The sequence below is a fragment of the Pelodiscus sinensis genome, chromosome 2 (genome assembly GCF_049634645.1).
Source record: "Pelodiscus sinensis isolate JC-2024 chromosome 2, ASM4963464v1, whole genome shotgun sequence".
In the NCBI taxonomy this organism is placed as follows: Eukaryota; Metazoa; Chordata; order Testudines; family Trionychidae; genus Pelodiscus; species Pelodiscus sinensis.
The window spans coordinates 211,267,245-211,286,299 of NC_134712.1; the positions used below are offsets into that span (position 1 = coordinate 211,267,245).

At 40.3% G+C, this 19,055-nt stretch overlaps 1 protein-coding gene across 4 annotated transcripts in view; it reads right to left on the reverse strand.

Moving 5' to 3' along the window:
• The window catches only part of DYNC1I1 (dynein cytoplasmic 1 intermediate chain 1), a 288,063-nt gene that overhangs the window by 264,710 nt on the left and 4,298 nt on the right, over window positions 1-19,055 (reverse strand). For 2 of the 4 annotated variants that reach the window (XM_006114494.3, XM_006114493.3), the window contains exon 2: window positions 183-300. In XM_006114494.3, the coding sequence (XP_006114556.1) occupies window positions 183-290 (108 nt within the window). In that variant the 5' untranslated portion in view covers window positions 291-300. Of the gene's footprint in view, window positions 1-182; window positions 301-10,456; window positions 10,526-19,055 lie in introns of all 4 variants that reach the window. The other 2 variants (XM_075922334.1, XM_075922335.1) reach the window with 2 other exon arrangements.

Consider the following 19,055-nt stretch of genomic DNA (forward strand, 5'->3'; position numbering starts at 1 on the left):
GAGGTGATTTATGTTTCAAACTTTTGTGGCTGAACAGAAGCATTTTTATTTTAAACCTAATGCTGCTGTTGTTATGAGGATCATTTCCTCTATGATGCTTACCTTACGTAAATAATATTGGGATGTTAAAACTTGGACCTTTCTGTAGGCTTCTGATATTTAATGAATTTGTGCATATTTACCTCTTTCTTTTTCCTTTCTTCTTCCTTACGTTTCTTCTCCTCTCTTATTTGTGCTAAGCGTTGCTTTTTGCGCTCAAGCTCAGCTTTTAAATCACTTTTGTCTGACATTTTGTCTCTGCTGAAAAATAAAATAAAGTTGTGGAAACTGAGAAAAATGGTCAGAGTTCATTTTTTTTTATTTACTGAAAAATGTTACTTGATTGCATCAAAAATTATTTGAGATTATTATAAATGCACAGTTATACAGGCATTGATTGTTACTTAGAAATGCAGTGTAATTATTAGACAACTTTCCATATTAGGAAATCATCTTTGTGAAGCAGTTGATTTTTGTCAGTCCTTTAAATTAATGCTTTAGTACCTAAAAAACTCCCACTGATTTCAATAAATTTTGGATTAGACACCAATCATTGTCCCACGAACCTTGCTGTAAACTTCATACTGACTTTGGTGAAAGATCAGGCTCTAAATAATAATGTCAGCCTTGGAACTCTTGTGACCATTTGCATATCTGAAGGGCTAAATTGTCCTCCTGTGCCAAGTCCTGTCGAGTAGCCAAATGTGGTACCAAGGATTTGTCAGGTGGTGGAAATGAAAGTGAATTTTCTCCCTAGTGTGGTAACTTGCCCTTTTTGCAGGATTAAATTCATTCGCTCTCTGAGGATTTATGCAAAGCAAAAGATAAGCCCTCAGTGTTTTGAAGTCACCAGCTTGTTCAGTCATTTAGGTGTGCTCTCCGAATCAGTGTTTTTTTAATTTATTTTACACATAGATGACCTGCAGCACAGAGGGGCAACTTGACTGTACAAGATCATATGAAGCAGGAATAAATCGCAAAAGACCAACTATTGCCAGACTCGGGCTCTAACTATTGTACTATATTGTCACTTCACAAATCATTGACTTATTTACTCCATCTGTAACATCAGCTTCAGAGCCACTAAGGACTATCATGCAATGGCATCTATAGGAATGTATTTACACAGTAGTACTTTACATATAGTTTCCTTAAGCAACACTAGTACACACTCTAGTATAAACAGCTAATTACATCCTTTTGTCCCGTACATGCAACAGAAGTTTATTGTCTGATGCAGAACATGGGACATTTGAATAGGTGATTCTCCAGTGAGACTAATGACAGCTCCATATAAACCAGTGCCTGCACTGCTCCTGTTAATCTGTATGCTAAAAAAGACCTGACATTTCAATCTATCCAGTTCTTCTCGTCACAAATTTTCCCTGTCAAAACAAGTAAAATTAGTCCATGCCAGCAAAGTTTCATTTGCACCCTAAACACACAACTGAAATTCTTAAGTTGTCCTCGAAGATATTTTTGTTTAGGGAGGATGGCAGAGAAATCTATGTAATATGCAGTAGATGTGTAAGCACACAGCAAATCTACAGCAATAACAGAAAGAGAAGAATCACGAGCATCTGCTTCAGCCCAGTCTGAGCTATATGTGGTAAGTCATGCAAGTGAATGCTCCTCAGACTGAAATCGTAATTCAGACGCACCAGTTAAACATCACGTCACCATAAGCAGGTTACATCATGTCACCATAAGCTTCTTAGGCTCCCCAGAACCTGCAGTGTTCTCCAGATCCTTTCTATATCAGCTCAGTGTATGCAGAAACAGAAGTGAGACTATAACTATGAAAGAGATTCAATTAGCTAACAAGCTCTGGCCCATCTGGCTGCATAATTGCACCCATGGCTGTATTTTTTGGTAGCCAGCTGGATTACTCCTTCTGTCCTGGCTCCATTCATAAAGATAAATGCATTGTTCATTGTTTTCAGTTTGAGAAAAAGAAAACAAAACAGCCAGAACAACGATAATCCACCTAAATAGCACAAAGCAATATTACCTTAAGCAACAGTAATTTCTGGGTGCCCAGTGAATGGTAAGATTGGTCAATATAAAAGATGGGATATTTTGAATGGGCAAATTTTGATGAGAAAATAATTGGGACTTTTTAATGATATCAGTATTACTCTTCCTTTAAAATCTGTGTTGGATTTGTGGGCCTTGCAATGATATGGCCTCAATCCTACTTGAAGACATTTTCCTAATCTGTTGCACACATTTGAATGCTGATTATAGAGTTTCCCCTAGGAGCCCTTAGGACTAGATAAAGCTTTTTGCATCCTTTCAGTTCTGCAGTTTGGCAACAGGGAGTGGGATCTTATTTCTATGCAGAAAATATGCAAATTTGTTTTAAGGCTGATGACAGAAACCCTGAGGGCTTAACTTCCCTTTCAAGCTGTTCTTCAGCTCTCAATTGAATAGGTTTCCAAAAGCTGGTTCTTTTAATGTCAGAGAATTGAAATTGTTTTTTTCCATGATCTGAGCATCAGCTATTTAGTCTTTCACCTCTTCCTTTATAACACCACAAGCCCCTCATTAACATCCATAATGTTTTATTACATTCAGGTCTCTTTTTTAACACAGTGAACCTCACAGTGAACCACGGATCACGCATTAAATTTAATCTAAGAAATGCTGTATTTCCCTCTTTCAATGATACAAGAGACTGAAACATTTACCTATAGCTGCTGTCTTTCTATGCACATTACTGCAGTTCTTTGCTCTTCCAAATGGTTCACCAGGATTCAATTGACCAAGAAGTCTACTGCTAGGAATTTAGAGCAAATCAAAGAATCTGACTCCTTTACCCCCTTGTCAGGACATCTGAGCCAGCCAGCAGACTGAAGCTATGACTACACTATGAAGTTTACATGTCCAGGGAATGCGTCTGCTCTTCCAAAAAAAAATTTCAGAATAGCAGACACACTCTTTCGGAAGCCCTATATTCCTCATTTTATGAGAAAAAAGGGCTTTTCTGAAAGAGGAGGTTTTTCCGACATTTGACCCTGTGTAGATGGGCCAAATGTTGGGAAAGCTTCTTCCGATTTTTTTTGAAAAACATATGCAAATAGCAGTTCGCAATTTGCATACCTTTTTCCAAAAAAACCCGCTGTGTAGACATAGCCTGAGATAAGAACTTGCACTGGTATTGAATGTACTGTTTTATTTTAATCACACCAACTATGTAGCTGACATTGTTTATGAGCTCCATGAATGGCAAATTTCTGATATTGGCTATTCCATGTGTCAAATGCATTACTATAGGAAAACTGTTTCAAAATGTATCTGCTTTTAAAATTCCTCACTATTTAGAATGGTAGCACATGATGTTCCTTATATCTCAACAATGCACAGAAGCTTAAACTGGCTTCAGAGCTGCTAGTGCCAGGTCTCTCAGGGTACTGGTACGGCTCCCATCACTGAAGTATCTGAACACTTCATACTCTCCAATGTCTTTATCCTCATAACACCCTTGTGAGATAGGGAATTGCCATTAAGCCCATTTTACAGATGGAAGACCGAAGCATTTGTCTACACTGCAAAAAAAAAAAAAAAAGATCCATGGCAGTAAGTCTCAGAGCCAGAGGCCAATGACACAGGCTCATGCTAGAGGCCTTACTGTAGCAGTGTAAAAGCGGCGAGGAGTCCTGTGGCACCTTATAGACTAACTGAAGTGTAGGAGCATAAGCTTTCGTGGGCAAAGACCCACTTCGTCAGATGCATGTAGTGGAAATTTTCAGAGGCAGGTATAAATATGCAGGCCAGAATCAGGCTGGAGATGACGAGGTGGATCCAATCAAGGAGGATGAGGCCCACTTCTAGTAGCTGATCTGAAGGTGTGAATTCCAAGAGAGCAGAAGCTGCTTTTGTAGTTAGCAAGCCATTCACAGTCTTTGTTTAATCCAGAGTTGATTGTGTCAAACTTGAAGATGAACTGTAGCTCAGCAGTTTGTCTTTGAAGTCTGGTCCTGAAGTTTTTTTGCTGCAGGATGGCTACCTTGAGATCTGCAATTGTGTGTCAATCTTCCTGGACACACAATTGCAGATCTCAAGGTAGCCATCCTGAAGCAAAAAAACTTCAGGACCAGACTTCAAAGAGAAACTGCTGAGCTACAGTTCATCTTCAAGTTTGACACAATCAACTCTGGATTAAACAAAGACTGTGAATGGCTTGCTAACTACAAAAGCAGCTTCTGCCCTCTTGGAATTCACACCTCCAGATCAGTTACTAGAAGTGGGCCTCATCCTCCTTGATTGGATTCACCTAGTCATCTCCAGCCTGATTCTGGCCTGCATATTTATACCTGCCTCTGGAAATTTCCACTACATGCATCTGACGAAGTGGGTCTTTGCCCACGAAAGCTTATGCTCCTACACTTCAGTTAGTCTATAAGATGCCACAGGACTCCTCGCCACTTTTGCAGATTCAGACTAACACGGCTACCCCTCTGATACTTGTAGCAGTGTAGGCATTTAGATTCAGGCTAAGCCTTCGAGACCCATCCCTCTCATCGGGTTTCAGAGCCCAAGTTCTAGCCCAAACCCAAACACCTGCGCTGCTATCTCAGTCATGCCTTGATGCTCATGTGCAGATGTACTCCGAGTTTCTTGCCCATGGACTCTAGAAGCTTATGGTAGAGCAGGGAATTGAATCAGAGATCATGTGCGGAAGATTGTCCTGCATTCTTAGTTAACTTTTTCTTCATCAGCTGTACATTTTCCTGTTTCTTTTATTATTTAGTTGGAAAAATGTATGGCAAAAGGATTGCTTTGACTTATGATTGAGGATGGATGTTATTAGGGTTCTGGGGGTGGACATGATTAGAATTCTGGACCTCTTCATAGGCTGACTCCACATTCAGTCACTTGTTAATGGGTCTCATTAGATGTGCCACAGTCTTCTGTGCTATTTCCCACACACTTCAACTGAGGCCTCAGAGAAACTGGCACATCAACATACAGGGCCCTCTTGGCATCTGAGAAGAACCAACTGCAAGTAAATAATCCCATCTAATTCAATGGAATACAAGAGATGGGAAATGGGCTCACAAAATAACAACCAATCCACAGGTTGGGAAATGTTGGACTAGCCCTAGAACCTGGGAACTCATTTCTTTTGTGGGTTTTTTTCATCTCAATAATATCTGTTTCTGATACACTATTTCCTTTTATGTCTATTGAGTCTAGTCCATTCTACATAAGACTGTTATATCACCCTCATCACAGTAGTAAGAAGAGATTTTGTCTTGCTAGGGCTCTGTGAGATTGATGTGTGACCTCTGGTAAGCTTTTCGCTTGTGAACAGGAATTTTCACAAGGATTGGAACCGTTGAACAGAAAGTCATCCTATTTGCTGGATCAGAAAGAAGCCTGATTCAGTTTAAATGCAGCCATTTTAAACTAAAAGCCCTTTCAATGTCTGTTGGTCTCTGTGAAACCCAGGGCAAGGATTGGTACCTCTGTGGAGTTGTTACAACCTGAGTAATTTACCTTATTCATTCCTGACTGTTCTTAGTTCCTGGTAGAGCTGTAGCAACCTTCCTCCCCTGGAGTTGCATACAATGCCAATCCTCCATGATTAAATAAACCATTCATACGTTTATACAATAAAGCACCTAAAGACATTACATGTGACTCAGTTTGCTACTTTCCTAATGCACTGTAGTTGAAAGTCAGATATTAATAAAAGCCCGGAAAATGGATACGCTCCATTTGACTCCACAGCCTGTGTCTACTATATAAAGAATCTTCAGATTCCTAACCTAATCCCAGGGAAGACAAATGCAAGGCAAACAGATTAAAAAGAACAAGACAGACAAAATGATGTCTAAAACAATCACTCCTGATGTCAAATACAAGGGAAAATGACTTGCTAAAGTAGGAGAACTACAACAAGAAACATAATTATGAATAACACTAATATCTAGAACTTGGCCAAACCCAAACCCTGGCTTCAAGGGCTCTCCAATTTTGGAAAAGGTCTGATCCACATTTTCATATTTGGACCCATCTCTGCAAGTAGCTTTTGAAGACATGGGCCTACAATCAATCCAGAAAAATGACCATGATAGCATGCTCAGGTCCCAGTATAACAGGTAAGGCTGTAATGTAAAAGAAAGGTATTATTATTTGTACTGTAGCAGTGCCTAAGTCCCCAACCAAGATTAAGATTTCATTGTACTAGATGCTGTGGACACACATAGTAAGAGAGTTCCTGCCCCAAGAAGTGTGTCATCTAAATAGACAACTCAGAGAATAATACAGATTGAACCTCTCTGATCTGGGATCCACTGGTCCGGCAACATGGGATTGTGATTTTATTTTTATTGCAAAGTGTCAGCAAACATCCAATTCACTTTACACACACAAACCAGGAAAAAATCCATTGATAATAAATCAAAGTTTGCAGATGCTTTGTGAGAACTTATGTCACATCCATGACACAAGCAATCAGAACGGGAGTCAGGCTGGATCACATTCCAGAAGGCAAGTGTGAGGGCAAAACTGAGAGTCAAGCAGGGGCAGGTGACCAGAAGAGTAGAAAGAGCAGATATTGCATGGGAAGCTATTCAAAATAGGAAGAAGTGGAGAAAAGACATGTGCAGACTCCGGCCACATACAGGGCTTCATACCAGAACCACGCCATGAAGAGAGACCCCTGATCAGTCATGATGCATTCTGGAAGTTCATGGAAGTGGACTACTTGGCTAATCTGTATCTGGGCTATCTCTCCAGCAAATGGGAAGCCTATACAAGGGATAAGTAGGTCATTTAGATAGAGTAGTCCACTACCATCAAACAGTTATAAATGTGATGGTCTCTGGTAATTACAATCTTTCTAATTTTGTCCCTGCATGCATACAATAAAATCTACAGCAATGGCTGTCCAAGGCCAAGATGGGGTAGCCAACAGCTGAATGAGATTACTGGGCTTGTGGCACAGTCATTGCAGGAGGCAATGAATATGATCAGCCACCAGGGCCACCAAAAGGAGTCTTCAGGACTTAAGGTACCCCAACTGTCCTACTAGGGGAAAATCATGGCATGCCATAGTTACAGAACAGCGACCTTTGTAGATCCTGGGGACACACAGATGCGGTCCTTTACATACATGATGAGTCATGTGGTTGCCTATCAATAATAGCTTGTTCATCAGGAAGAATTTCTGAAGCAGACACAGAATATATCAGTCTGTGTGTATCCTGGTGGTGAAGTTCACTGAGAAAGTTATGGCATGAGGGAATGAGAGTTGGTTCCTTGCTGGCACCTCCTGAATTGATACATTATCTTCAGGACACCTTTCCATTTTTGGATCCAGGATGGTATATGGTAATAAAATTGAACTGCGAGAAAAATAGGGCTCACTGAAGCTGCCATTGGTTTAAGGCATTTGACCTACATAGGCATTCTGGGTTTTCATGGTCAGTGAATATCTGGATTGGGTGATGAACTCATTCTAGGTATTGACACCATTCGGCAGAGATCATTTATATCATCAGTAGTCCCTTGTCAAGTATTTTGTAGTTCAGTTCTGAGGAGGTGAGATTCCTTGAGTAGCAAGTGCATGGGTGTAACATGTTTTTGGGACCAAGTTACCGGGAGAGGACAGCCCCTGTCAACATACTGTAGGCTTGTGTGACTTCATGGTGAACCAATATTGGTGCTGTAGTAACGGATGCCTGCCCTTCCCCTGCAAGGGTCCCATGAGATCAAACCCAAGAGTAATCAACAGTCCAAAAGAAACTAAACATACCATATCATCCCCTCCATTCTCAATCAATCCTGTTGTAAACTGGCTGGTGTGTGTGTGTGTGTGTGTGTGTGTAAGTCCTAATTCAGTGCCCTCCCTGTCCACAAAACGAGTCCAGTTGCACAGACAACTTTCTGTTCCTGTGCCAGGTCTACACAGAAGCTGTGAATCTCACCATTCTGCCAACCAGAATCCTCACCATTCTACCAATCAGATTCCAGGACTGTAGTCCTGTGTCAGGGTTCAGCTTCTATTCTGGAATATTCCAGAAGGTCGTCAGCTGGCAGGTTGGTACTTACTACCAAGTAAAAACCTTGCAGAACAGGGTTCAAGATATGCGTGCTTATTAGAGATTGATTTAAGGATATTTACTTTACACTGTGACATGTTGACAATTTGTGTTTTATTGGTTATGAAGTTTTAACTTTTGAATCTCTGTGTCTACTGCAATTAAATCATTATCATCTGACCCTCCTTATTTTCTGACTCCTCCTCCACTCTTTCCCACAACTGTGAAAATTTAACTTGATAAAAATAAAAATGCTTTCAAATAAACATTGATTTGATGCATTGAAACTATAAATAAAAAGAATTTACCATGCCTAATGATATCAAATAACAAGCACAAGAAGAGTGGCAAACATACCAACAACATTGGTTTATGATTTGTGATTTACAACAGATATAATGAAAGTATAGGAAAAGTATGTTTTTTACAAAGAGCATGTCTTATTTTAAGAACATAAATATGACTTCTTCCTCAAATATAATCTTTCCCCGGAGTCCACGTGCTACTCCATGCCACTTCTTCCCTGTGAACTGTCTAAATACCCCAGTTTGGCTTGTAGAATGATGACTGTGTAAGTTTGTAAAGTAAGTGGTTTCATTCAGTATCAATTCAGTATCAAAGGTTCATCTAGCCAAGTATCCTGCCTTTCAATGTTGTCCAATGCCATTTGTCCCAGAGGAAATGAACAAAACAGATAATCATCTAGTGATCCATCCTCTGTTGCCCATTCCCAGTTTCTGACAGAGGCTAGGGACATCATCCCCGCCAATAGCCATTGGTGAACTTATCCAGGAATTTATCTACTTCTTTTTTTTAACCCTGTTATAGTCTTGACTTACACAACACCCTCTGGCAAAGAGTTCCACAGGCTGACTGAATCTCATGTGATGAAATACTTCATTTTATTTGTTTTAAACCTGATACCTATTAATTTCATTTGGTGAACCCTAGTTCTTGTTTTATGAGAAGGAATAAATAATACTTCCCTATTTACCTGCCCCAAATCAGTCATGATTTTATAGAGATCTATCATCTCCCCTCTTAGTCATCTCTTTTCCAAGATGGAAAGTCCCACTTTTATTAATCTCTCCTCATACAAAAGCTGTTTTTGCTGCCCAAATGAAAAAAAAAAAAAGGTCTCAAATAATGTTACCAGTTGATTGGTACATGGAAACGGGAAGCCAGGTATTGCCTTTGCCTCCTCATATAGAAGCTGTTCTATTCCTAATCATGGAAATGGGAGGCCAGGTTTTGACTTTGCGTATGCCTATGCAGTTCCATTGACTTCACTGAAATCTTATTGCATTCACGTGAGAGCTTCATTTAGTTGAAAGATTACAAAAACAATACTGAGAGGATTTGGTCCTTTTTTTATCTGGGAAATTACTGCTAATATGTGGATTATATTTGTTTCCTTCTTTGTTTTCATATGCATTTGATATCATACAAATATTTTAAATAAAAATAATTGCACCATTACAGTAAACTTTAAAGAAAGAATCACTATAAGCCATGTCTACACCACCACATTTTTCTGTGTAACTTATGTCACTCAGGGATGTGGGAGGAAAAATCCCCTGAGTAACATAAATTACGCCAGCAGATTTGCCAGCATGGACTGCGCTATGCTGGCAGGAGAGCTTCTCCCGTCGACATAGCAGTTGCCACGTGTGGAGATGGTTTTATTATGTCAATGGGAGAGCTCCCATCAGCACAGAGGAGCTACATGAGCAATATAATCAGTACAGCCATGCCTCTGTAAGCTCACTAATGTAGACATCTCCCAAGTCTCAAAGTGCATTATCTGAAAGACTCCAATGTGTCTACCATTGTAGTCCCTATCAGTGACAGGAGATACAATTATCCTTCCTCTTTCAGTTCTTCAGTACTTGGACTAAATGGTCTTTAATTTATAATTATCAGGCAAAAAGGGAAATATAAAATATTACAGAATTTACATACCATGTTTTAAGGCATTTTAACAAGCCTAATAAGGGTAAATAAAAGACTTTCTTCAGTTTTCTCACTGTTAAAATAATCAGCTTTCCCCAAAGAAGAAAATACTGTAGGAAATAATGGGGCAGTATTCCCATGGGCTTTCTCAGCACAAATGCAGAATGGCATCACTGTTTTTTGTCTTCATCACAATACCTTCTGATCCCATCAGCACATTTTTTTATTATTAATCTGTGGATAGTGAAAGGCAGGGATACATCATTCACAAGCTTTGCCAAGTGCAGCAGATTATGCACTTGAATAGATGCACGCTTAGGACATGATTTAGGTCAAATTTCTCAGTTCCAAAAGGTTAAAAAAATTAAGCTGCTCTTTGTTAATACTCCAACCATCACATATAACCTAACTACCTTTTCTTTATGTTGGCTGTTCCGGGTGTTTTTCCTCATGTGCAGTACGGGCTAAGGGGGGTTGACAGTCTGTGAACAAATCATTAGTACTCACAGTTAACTTTTATATATAATATTTATTTAAATCCAAATCACAACATGCAAATTACACCAAGTAGTTCCTTACTCCACTCCATTTGACTTTAGTGGAACTAATCCTGGTAAGTGGTATTACACATGACTCAGGACATCACACTCTGGCCTTTAGTAGTAATTCTAATATCCTGTCTTTAGAAAGCTATATTTTTTATGATCAGAATAATATAACAACATTTTGCAAAACTGAAACCCACATATTCAAGTCCCAATACTCCAAAGATCTAAGCACATGAGTAATTTATTCATAAAAGTTTTTCCAAAGAACTAAATGAAACAGCGATGCATGGATCAGTGTTTGCAGGATCAGAGCCTTAAAATGTAAGTGTAAATTTTGCAGTAAATTATCTTAATATGTAATATTTTTTAAAGATTTGAGAGAGTTACTTTGGGTTTACAAAGTTACAATAATTTTTAAGCTCCCGTATGCATATTTTAATTGGATCTATATGCATTTTAAATGTCCAAATCACATAGATTTTGAACATTAAAGCATCCAGAAACTTTTCTTCTCTTTCCAACATTTGGAATGTTTCAACTGCCTATCTCTAAATTTAGTTGGATGAAAAAAATGAACACAATTTTTCATCTAAATCCTTAATTTAAGGTTTATATTTAAAACAGTTTTTGGTTCAGCAGTAGCAACAGTAAAATGTACAACTGAAACCAAATTTTCAGAAAAAATCAAAATCACATATTATTTTGAATATTTCAACTAATGAAAATGATGGCTCTTTTATAGTGCTTATGCACAAACTAAACTAATACAGCAAGTTCCTGGAATTAATTTGAGACAATGTTTTTATTTCCAAAGATGTAGAAAACAAGCAGGAGGAAGGTTGTTCTAGATTCAATTTTGACAAACAGGGAGGAATTGGTTGAAAATTTGGAAGTGAAAGGCAATTTGAGTAAAAGTGAAATGCTAAGAGTTAATTATTCTAATGAATGGCAGGAGAGAAAAAGAGAAGAACAAAAGGATAATGGATTTCTAGAAAACAGACTTTAACAAACTCAGGGAGCTGATAGGTAGCACTCCCATGCAAAACAAATCCAAGGGGAAAAACAGTTGAGAGTAGGGTTGCCAGATGGTTTCAACAAAAATACCAGACACACTTGATATTACATCACAATCTACATTACATCTTATTTAGAAAATACCGGACATTTATATTTTCTCATTTATATTTTCTCATTTTGTTTCCCGATCAGAAAGCTCAAATACTGGGCTGTCCAGTTCAAAACCAGACACCTGGCAACTCTAATTGAGAGAGTTGGCAGTTTTTCCAATGAGACATTATTAAGAGCACAAGAGCAAACGATGCCACTGCATAGGAAAGATATGAAGTATGAGAAGAGAACAGCATGGCTTAACCCAGAGATCTTCAATTATCTGAACGCAAAAAGAGTCCCATAAAAAGTTGAAATCTAGGTCAAATTACAATGAATGAAAATAAACCCAAGCATTAAGTAACAAAATTAGAAATGCCAAGGCATAAAATGAGATTAAACCAGATCAAGGCATAAAAAGTAACAAGAAAACATTCTTCAAATACATTAGAAGCTAGAGAGAGACCAACGACAGAGTAGGCCCATTACTCAATGAAGAAGGAAAGAAAATACCAGAAAACGTGGAAATGGCAAAAGCGCTAAATGGTTTTAAAATTTATTTTCACTAAAAAGATTAGAAGCAATTTGAGCATCTAATCCAATGAACACCAGTGAAAATAAATTATAATCTGAGGCTAAACTAAGTGAAGAACAAGTGAAAAATTACTTAGAAAAGTTAGATGTTTTCAAGTCATCAGTGCCTGATGAAATACATCCTAGAATACTCAAGGAGCAGACTGAGGAGATATCTGGACTATTAACAATTATCTTTGAAAACCCTTGGAAGCCAGGAAAGATTCCAAAGGACTGAAAGAAGACAAATATAATGCCAAATCTATGAAAAGTAGAATAAGGACAACTTGGTGAATCACAGACCAGTCATCTTCAGTACCCAAAAAGATAACAGAACAAATAATCACACAATCAATTTGCAAACACCAGGAAGACAATAAGGTGATAAGTAATAGTCAACATGGATCTGGCAAGAACAAATCATGTCAAACCAACCTGATATCTTTCTTAGATAGGGTAACAAGCAGAGTGGACGGGAGAAGAGATAGATGTGGTATAGCTTTAGTAAATCTTTTGATATTGGCTTGAATTATCTTTTCATAAACAAACTAGTGAAATACAGCCTGCCCTAGATGGAGCTACTATAAGGTAAGAGCACGGCTGGTTGGAAAACTATTCCCATAGAGTAGTTATCAATGGTTCACAGTCAAGCTGGAAGGACATATTGAATGGAATCCCACAAGGATCAGTTCTGAGTCCAGTTCTGTTCAATATCTTCATAAATTATTTACATAATGGTTTAGAGTGAACATTTATAAAGTGTGCAGACAGTACCAAGATGAGAAGGGTTGTACATACTTTGGGGGATACATTTAAAAATCAAAATGATATGGACAAACTGGAGAAAAATTCTGAAGTAAATTGGATGCTATTCAATATGGACAAATGCAAAGTAATCTGCTTAGGAAGGAACAATCAGTTGCACATATGCAATGTGAGAAATGACTGCCTACGATGGAGTGCTATAGAAAGGGAGCTAAGAATTCTTGTATAGTGAATCACAAGCTAAATAAGGATGTGTCTACACAGCATCTTTTGAATACATCTGCTATTTCGAAATATAGCAGATGTGCTATTTCGCCGTCCCTCATTGAGTAAGGGATGGCTCAAAATAGCACTTTATTTCAAAATTTGGGGCTGTGTAGACAGCGCAAAATGATGAAATAAGTTATTTTGAAATAGACTCGAAATTGCATAGCTTATTTTGAGTTTTGGATGCTGCCTAGATGCACCCTAAGAGTCAATAATGAAACAAAAAGCGAACATTACTCTGAGATGTATTAGAAGGAGTATTGTAAGTAAGATACAAGAAATAATTCTTCTGCTCCACTCTGCACTGATTAAGCCTCAGCTGGAGCATTGTATCCAGTTCTGGGCACCAAGATTCAGGAAAGATGTGGAGAAACTGGGGAAAGTCTAGAGAAGAGCAACAAAAAAAGATTAAAGGTCTAGAAAGCATGAGCCACAAAGAAAAATTAAAAAATTAGCTTGTTTAGTCTGGAGAAAACTGAGGGTATGTCTACACTAGCACCCTAGTTAGACCTAGGGTGGTTAATGTAAGCAACTGGAGTTGCAAATGAAGCCTGGGATTTGAATTTCCCAGGCTTCATTTGCATATTGCCGGGCGCTGCCATGTTTAAATATCTGCTAGTTCGGACTCTGTGCCCACGGCTACACGCGGCATGAACTAGGTAGTTCGGATTAGGCTTCCTATTCCGAACTACTGGTACACCTCGTTCTACGAGGAGTACCGGTAGTTCGGAATAGGAAGCCTAATCCGAACTACCTATTTCGTGCCGCGTGTAGCCGCGGGCACGGAGTCCAAACTAGCGGACATTTAAAAATGGCGGCGCCCAGCAATATGCAAATGAAGCCCGGGAAATTCAAATCCCGGGCTTCATTTGCAACTCCGGTTGCCTACATTAACCACCCTAGTTCGAACTAGGGTGGTAGTGTAGACATACCCTGAGAGAGAACAGTTTTTAGTATATAAAAGGCTGTAATAAGAAGGAGTGTGAAAAATTGTTTTCCTTAATCTCCAAAGATAGGGTAAGAAGTAATGGGCTTAAATTGCAGCAATGGAAGCTTAGGTTGGACATCAGGAAAAAAATATCCCGTTAGGGTGGTTAAGCATTGGCACAAACTGCCTAGGGAGATGGCAGAAGCTCCATCACTGGAGGTTTTTTAAGAGCAGATTAGACAAACAGCTATCAGAATAGTCGAGTTATTAGGTCGTCCTGCCTTGAGTGCAAGGGACTAGACTACATGACTTACTGAGGACTCTTCGGGTACATCTACACAGCGTTAGTTCAGAATAACTGATGTTATTTCGAAATAACCAAATACGTGTCTACAAAGCAACTCATTATTTTGAAATAATGGCAAGCTGGAGGACTTCTTACTCCAACTTTTGTAATCCTCACCTTACAAGGAGCAAGGGAAGTCGAAAGAAGAGTGGTCTTCCTTCAACTTCCTTTTGTGTAGACAGCACCTAAAGCGGAATTAAGTTATTTCAACATCATCTTTGCAATTGATGTAGCTGAAGTTGCGTATCTTAATTAGACTTTTGCCATGCTATGGAGACATACTCTTCCAGTCCTACAATTCTATTACTTCTGTTCACATCACACATATTGTAAAACTAGACCCAGGAGTTTACATAAGCTGCTAACTTTATTTTGTTAGTGTTGTGAGAAGTGCAGTGGAAAACCTTTCCAGCACATTGCTGTTATGATTAAAGAGGCAGAAGCACATAGTCCTTGTATATCACTATAGCACAAAGCATGGCACTTAGGAATATGTCGTTCCAATTTTTCAACATAACCCTACTGTGTTCATTAGATTTTACAAGTGGGATACTTTCAGTGATGTTTGCCCCAGTTAATAATTAAACTGGCTATCAGGAGAGAGACTTTAAAAAAGCCAGAGAGAGAGAAAAAGTGTGGGAGGAACAGGGGCCAACAGCTTATGTGGACCCCAGAACAAGATGAGGGGGCAGTTCCCCCAAAAGGGGTGGGATCTTGGGTGTAAGGGGCAGGGGCTGAGGCAGCCAGCCCTCAGTGTTATCCAGGCTACGGTGCTGAGTCCTCCTTTCCTCCTAGAGCCGTGATGAGTGCCCGGGCCTCCAGCTGCCACCACTGCTGCCATAACAACAGCAGTGGTTGGGCATCCCAGAACCCTTTGATTCACCCATTCCTGGGCCTCTGTCCCATTGTTGGCGGGCCTGGGAAGGAGGATTGAAAAATACAAAGCAGTGCTCCTAAAAATTTCCCTGGATAATTGTTTACTAGAGAGTGATCCTGAATGGAACCACACACTCTATTAACTTACACATTCATTAGTCTACAAGTCAAAGTGGGGCATTTAGACAGTACAGAGGCAAGAAGTGGCATGGAGCCACTCCAGGGATGGATTATATTTCAGGAAGAAGCAGATGATTCTCTCCAGGCCCTTGGAGCCAACATGCAGGAGCAGGACAGTATAAAACATTGAAAGAGGGCAAAGGTACATTTGCACTGTGATTTACGGCTGGGACTCACAAGAGTCATCTGAACATTGATTATTCATCAGATAATGCAATTATATGTATGTAGGGCAGAGCACAGCTGTTACACTGGGCCTGATCCACAGCCCATTAAATCAGTGGAAAGAGTCCTATTAATTTCAATGAGGTTTGGATCAGGCCTATGTTTTCAAATCTTCTGCATAGCTGGCTGTACCCTCATTGAAGTCAGTGAGAATCTCTTATTGTCATCAGTAAGAGCAGGACTTGGTCCTCTATCCTTAGTCACTGCAGTAACTTAAACATTATTATTTAACATTAATGTCAGTTATTCCAAAATAACACTGCTGGATTTCTGGGTAATCACACAACATATGTTTTTAATATAGCCAAATGCAAGTTCATACATCTAGGAATAAAGCTCATAGGTCACTCTGGGGAACTATGACCTGGAAAGCAATGACTGAAAAGAATTCAGGAGTCATGGTAGAATGAATGAACATGAGCTGATGTATGGCAAAATGAGGTACATTTCAAATAGCAGTAGGGAGATATTTCTCATATACAGGACTTAGGGCTAGAATGGCATATCAGCACCTCCCTTGGGATGCCATCTTGTTTTTCAGACTCTTTGATTTGTTTTTATTTGTATGTATTTGTTTTTAAAGCAAGGGAATGTCTATGGTACAAATTTCTGTTAGCATAGCTCTGTTAGCATAGCCAGTAAGTGGTTGAAGAGCTGTGGGCCCTCAACAGCCAGCAAAAGCCCTTAGTGTAGATGTAGTTTATACAAGCCAAACCATGATTTGGATGGATGGGGAGACTGGAAAAAGCTAAGCTGGCCAAAGCCCTCTTTGCCAGTATAAGCTGCATTCAAACTAACACTGCTTACCAGCATACCTATAACAGAAAAAGCATTCCTAGAGACATGATGTGTACCTTTTCATGGGTGGGGGTGCATGACAAAACTATCTCATATGTCATCTCTGGGAGGCAGGGAGACATGGGGAACTTGGCTGCTGACTTCAGCTGGACTGTCGCTGGCAGTTGGAGCAGAGCGTTCACAGATGAGAAGGCCCATGCCACAGGCTGCCTGGATGTGAGCTGACTGTGGGAGGAGAGTGAGGCTGTGATTGGAAGCTGTTTTGCTTGAGAGTGAGAGCCTGGGAGCATCGTTAGAAGAGTGCCCAGCCTGGGGACAAGGTGAGGAGGAGGGAAGCTCAGTGTGGGCTACAGTGTGGGCTCACTTTACTTTCAGCAGGAGAAAAGGAGTCATCCCCCACAGTGGAGGAGACCAGGCCTTGCACCACCAAGGTTGAGCAGTCTCCTGCCACCACTGCGAGGAGGAAACGTAGGGTAGTGGTGGTTGGAGACTCTCTTCTGAGGGGAACGGAGGCACCCATCTGTCGCCCTGACAGCTCATCTCGAGAGGTATGCTGTCTGCCAGGGGCCCGTATCCGAGATGTTACGGAGGCATTGTCGAGGATTATCCGGCCCTCTGACTACTACCCCATGCTACTCATCCACGTGGGCACAAATGATACTGCCAGGTGTGACACTGAGCGGATCAAGTGTGACTACAGGGCTTTGGGAGTACGGGTGAAGGAGTTTGGAGCGCAGGTGGTATTCTCTTCTATCCTTCCTGTCAAAGGTAGGGGCCCGGGCAGAGAGAGGTGCATTCTGGAGGTGAATGCCTGGCTGCGACGATGGTGTCACCAGGAGGGATTCGGCTTCCTTGATCACGGGGTGCTCTTCCAGGAAGGACTGGTTGGCGGAGATGGAGTTCACCTTTCCAGGAGCGGGAAGGCCTTGTTTGGACACAGACTGGCTAACCTTGTGAGGAGGGCTTTAAACTAGGTTTGTCGGGGGCAGGTGAGCAAAGCCCACAGGTAAGTGCTGAATGTGCGGGACTGGGAGATGGGTTGGAAATAGGGGGGACTACGGCCTATAATGGCAAGGAGAAAGGAGGGTCAGGGCACAACAGGGAGGCAAGATCAAATCAGTATCTTAGATGCCTATATACAAATGCGAGAAGTATGGGTAATAAGCAGGAAGAACTGGAATTGCTAACCAATAAATACAACTATGATATCATTGGTATTACAGAAACCTGGTGGGATGGGACGCATGATTGGAATGTTGGTATGGAAGGGTACGGCTTGCTCAGGAAGGACAGACAGGGAAAAAAGGGAGGAGGGGTTGCCTTGTATATTAAAAATGTACACACTTGGACTGAAGTGGAGATGAATGTAGGAGATAGCTGTGTAGAGAGTCTCTGGGTTAAGCTAAAAGGGGTAAAAAACGAGGGTGATATCATGCTAGGAGTCTACTACAGGCCACCTAGCCAGGTGGAAGAGGTGGATGAGGCCTTTTTTAAACAATTAACAAAACTATCCAAAGCCCAAGATTTGGTGGTGATGGGGGACTTCAACTATCCAGACATATGTTGGGAAACTAACACAGCGGGGCACAGGCTATCCAATAAGTTTCTGGACTGCATTGGAGACAACTTTCTGTTTCAGAAGGTTGAAAAAGCTACCAGAGGAGAAGCTGTTCTGGATTTGGTTTTAACAAATAGGGAGGAACTAGTTGAGAACTTGAAAGTGGAAGACAGTATAGGGGACAGTGATCACGAAATAATAGAGTTCATGATCTTAAGGAAAGGTAGAAGGGAGACCAGCACAATTGAGGTAATGGATTTCAGGAAGGCAGATTTTGATAAGCTCAGAGAACTTGTAGGAAAGATCCCATGGGAAGCAAGACTGAAGGGAAAAACAACTGAGGAGAGTTGGAAGTATTTCAAAGGGACGTTGTTAAGGGCCCAAAAGCAAACAATTCCGCTGTGTAGGAAAGATAGAAAATATGGCAAAAGACCAGCTTGGCTTAACAAGGAGATCTTGCACAATCTCAAAATAAAAAAGGAGTCATATAAAAAATGGAAACTAGGACAAATAACAAAGGATGAATATAGGCAAGCAACACGGGAATGCAGGGGCAAGATTAGAAAGGCAAAGGCACAAAATGAGATCAAACTAGCTACAGGCATAAAGGGAAACAAGAAGACCTTTTATAAATACATTAGAAGCAAGAGGAAGACCAAGGACAGGGTAGGCCCACTGCTTAGTGAGGAGGGAGAAGCAGTAACAGGAAACTTGGAAATGGCGGAGATGCTCAATGACTTCTTTGTTTCGGTCTTCACCGAGAAGTCTGGAGGTGTGCCTAACGTAGTGAATACAAGCAGAGAGAGGGTAAGTTTAGAAGATAGGATACACAAAGAACAAG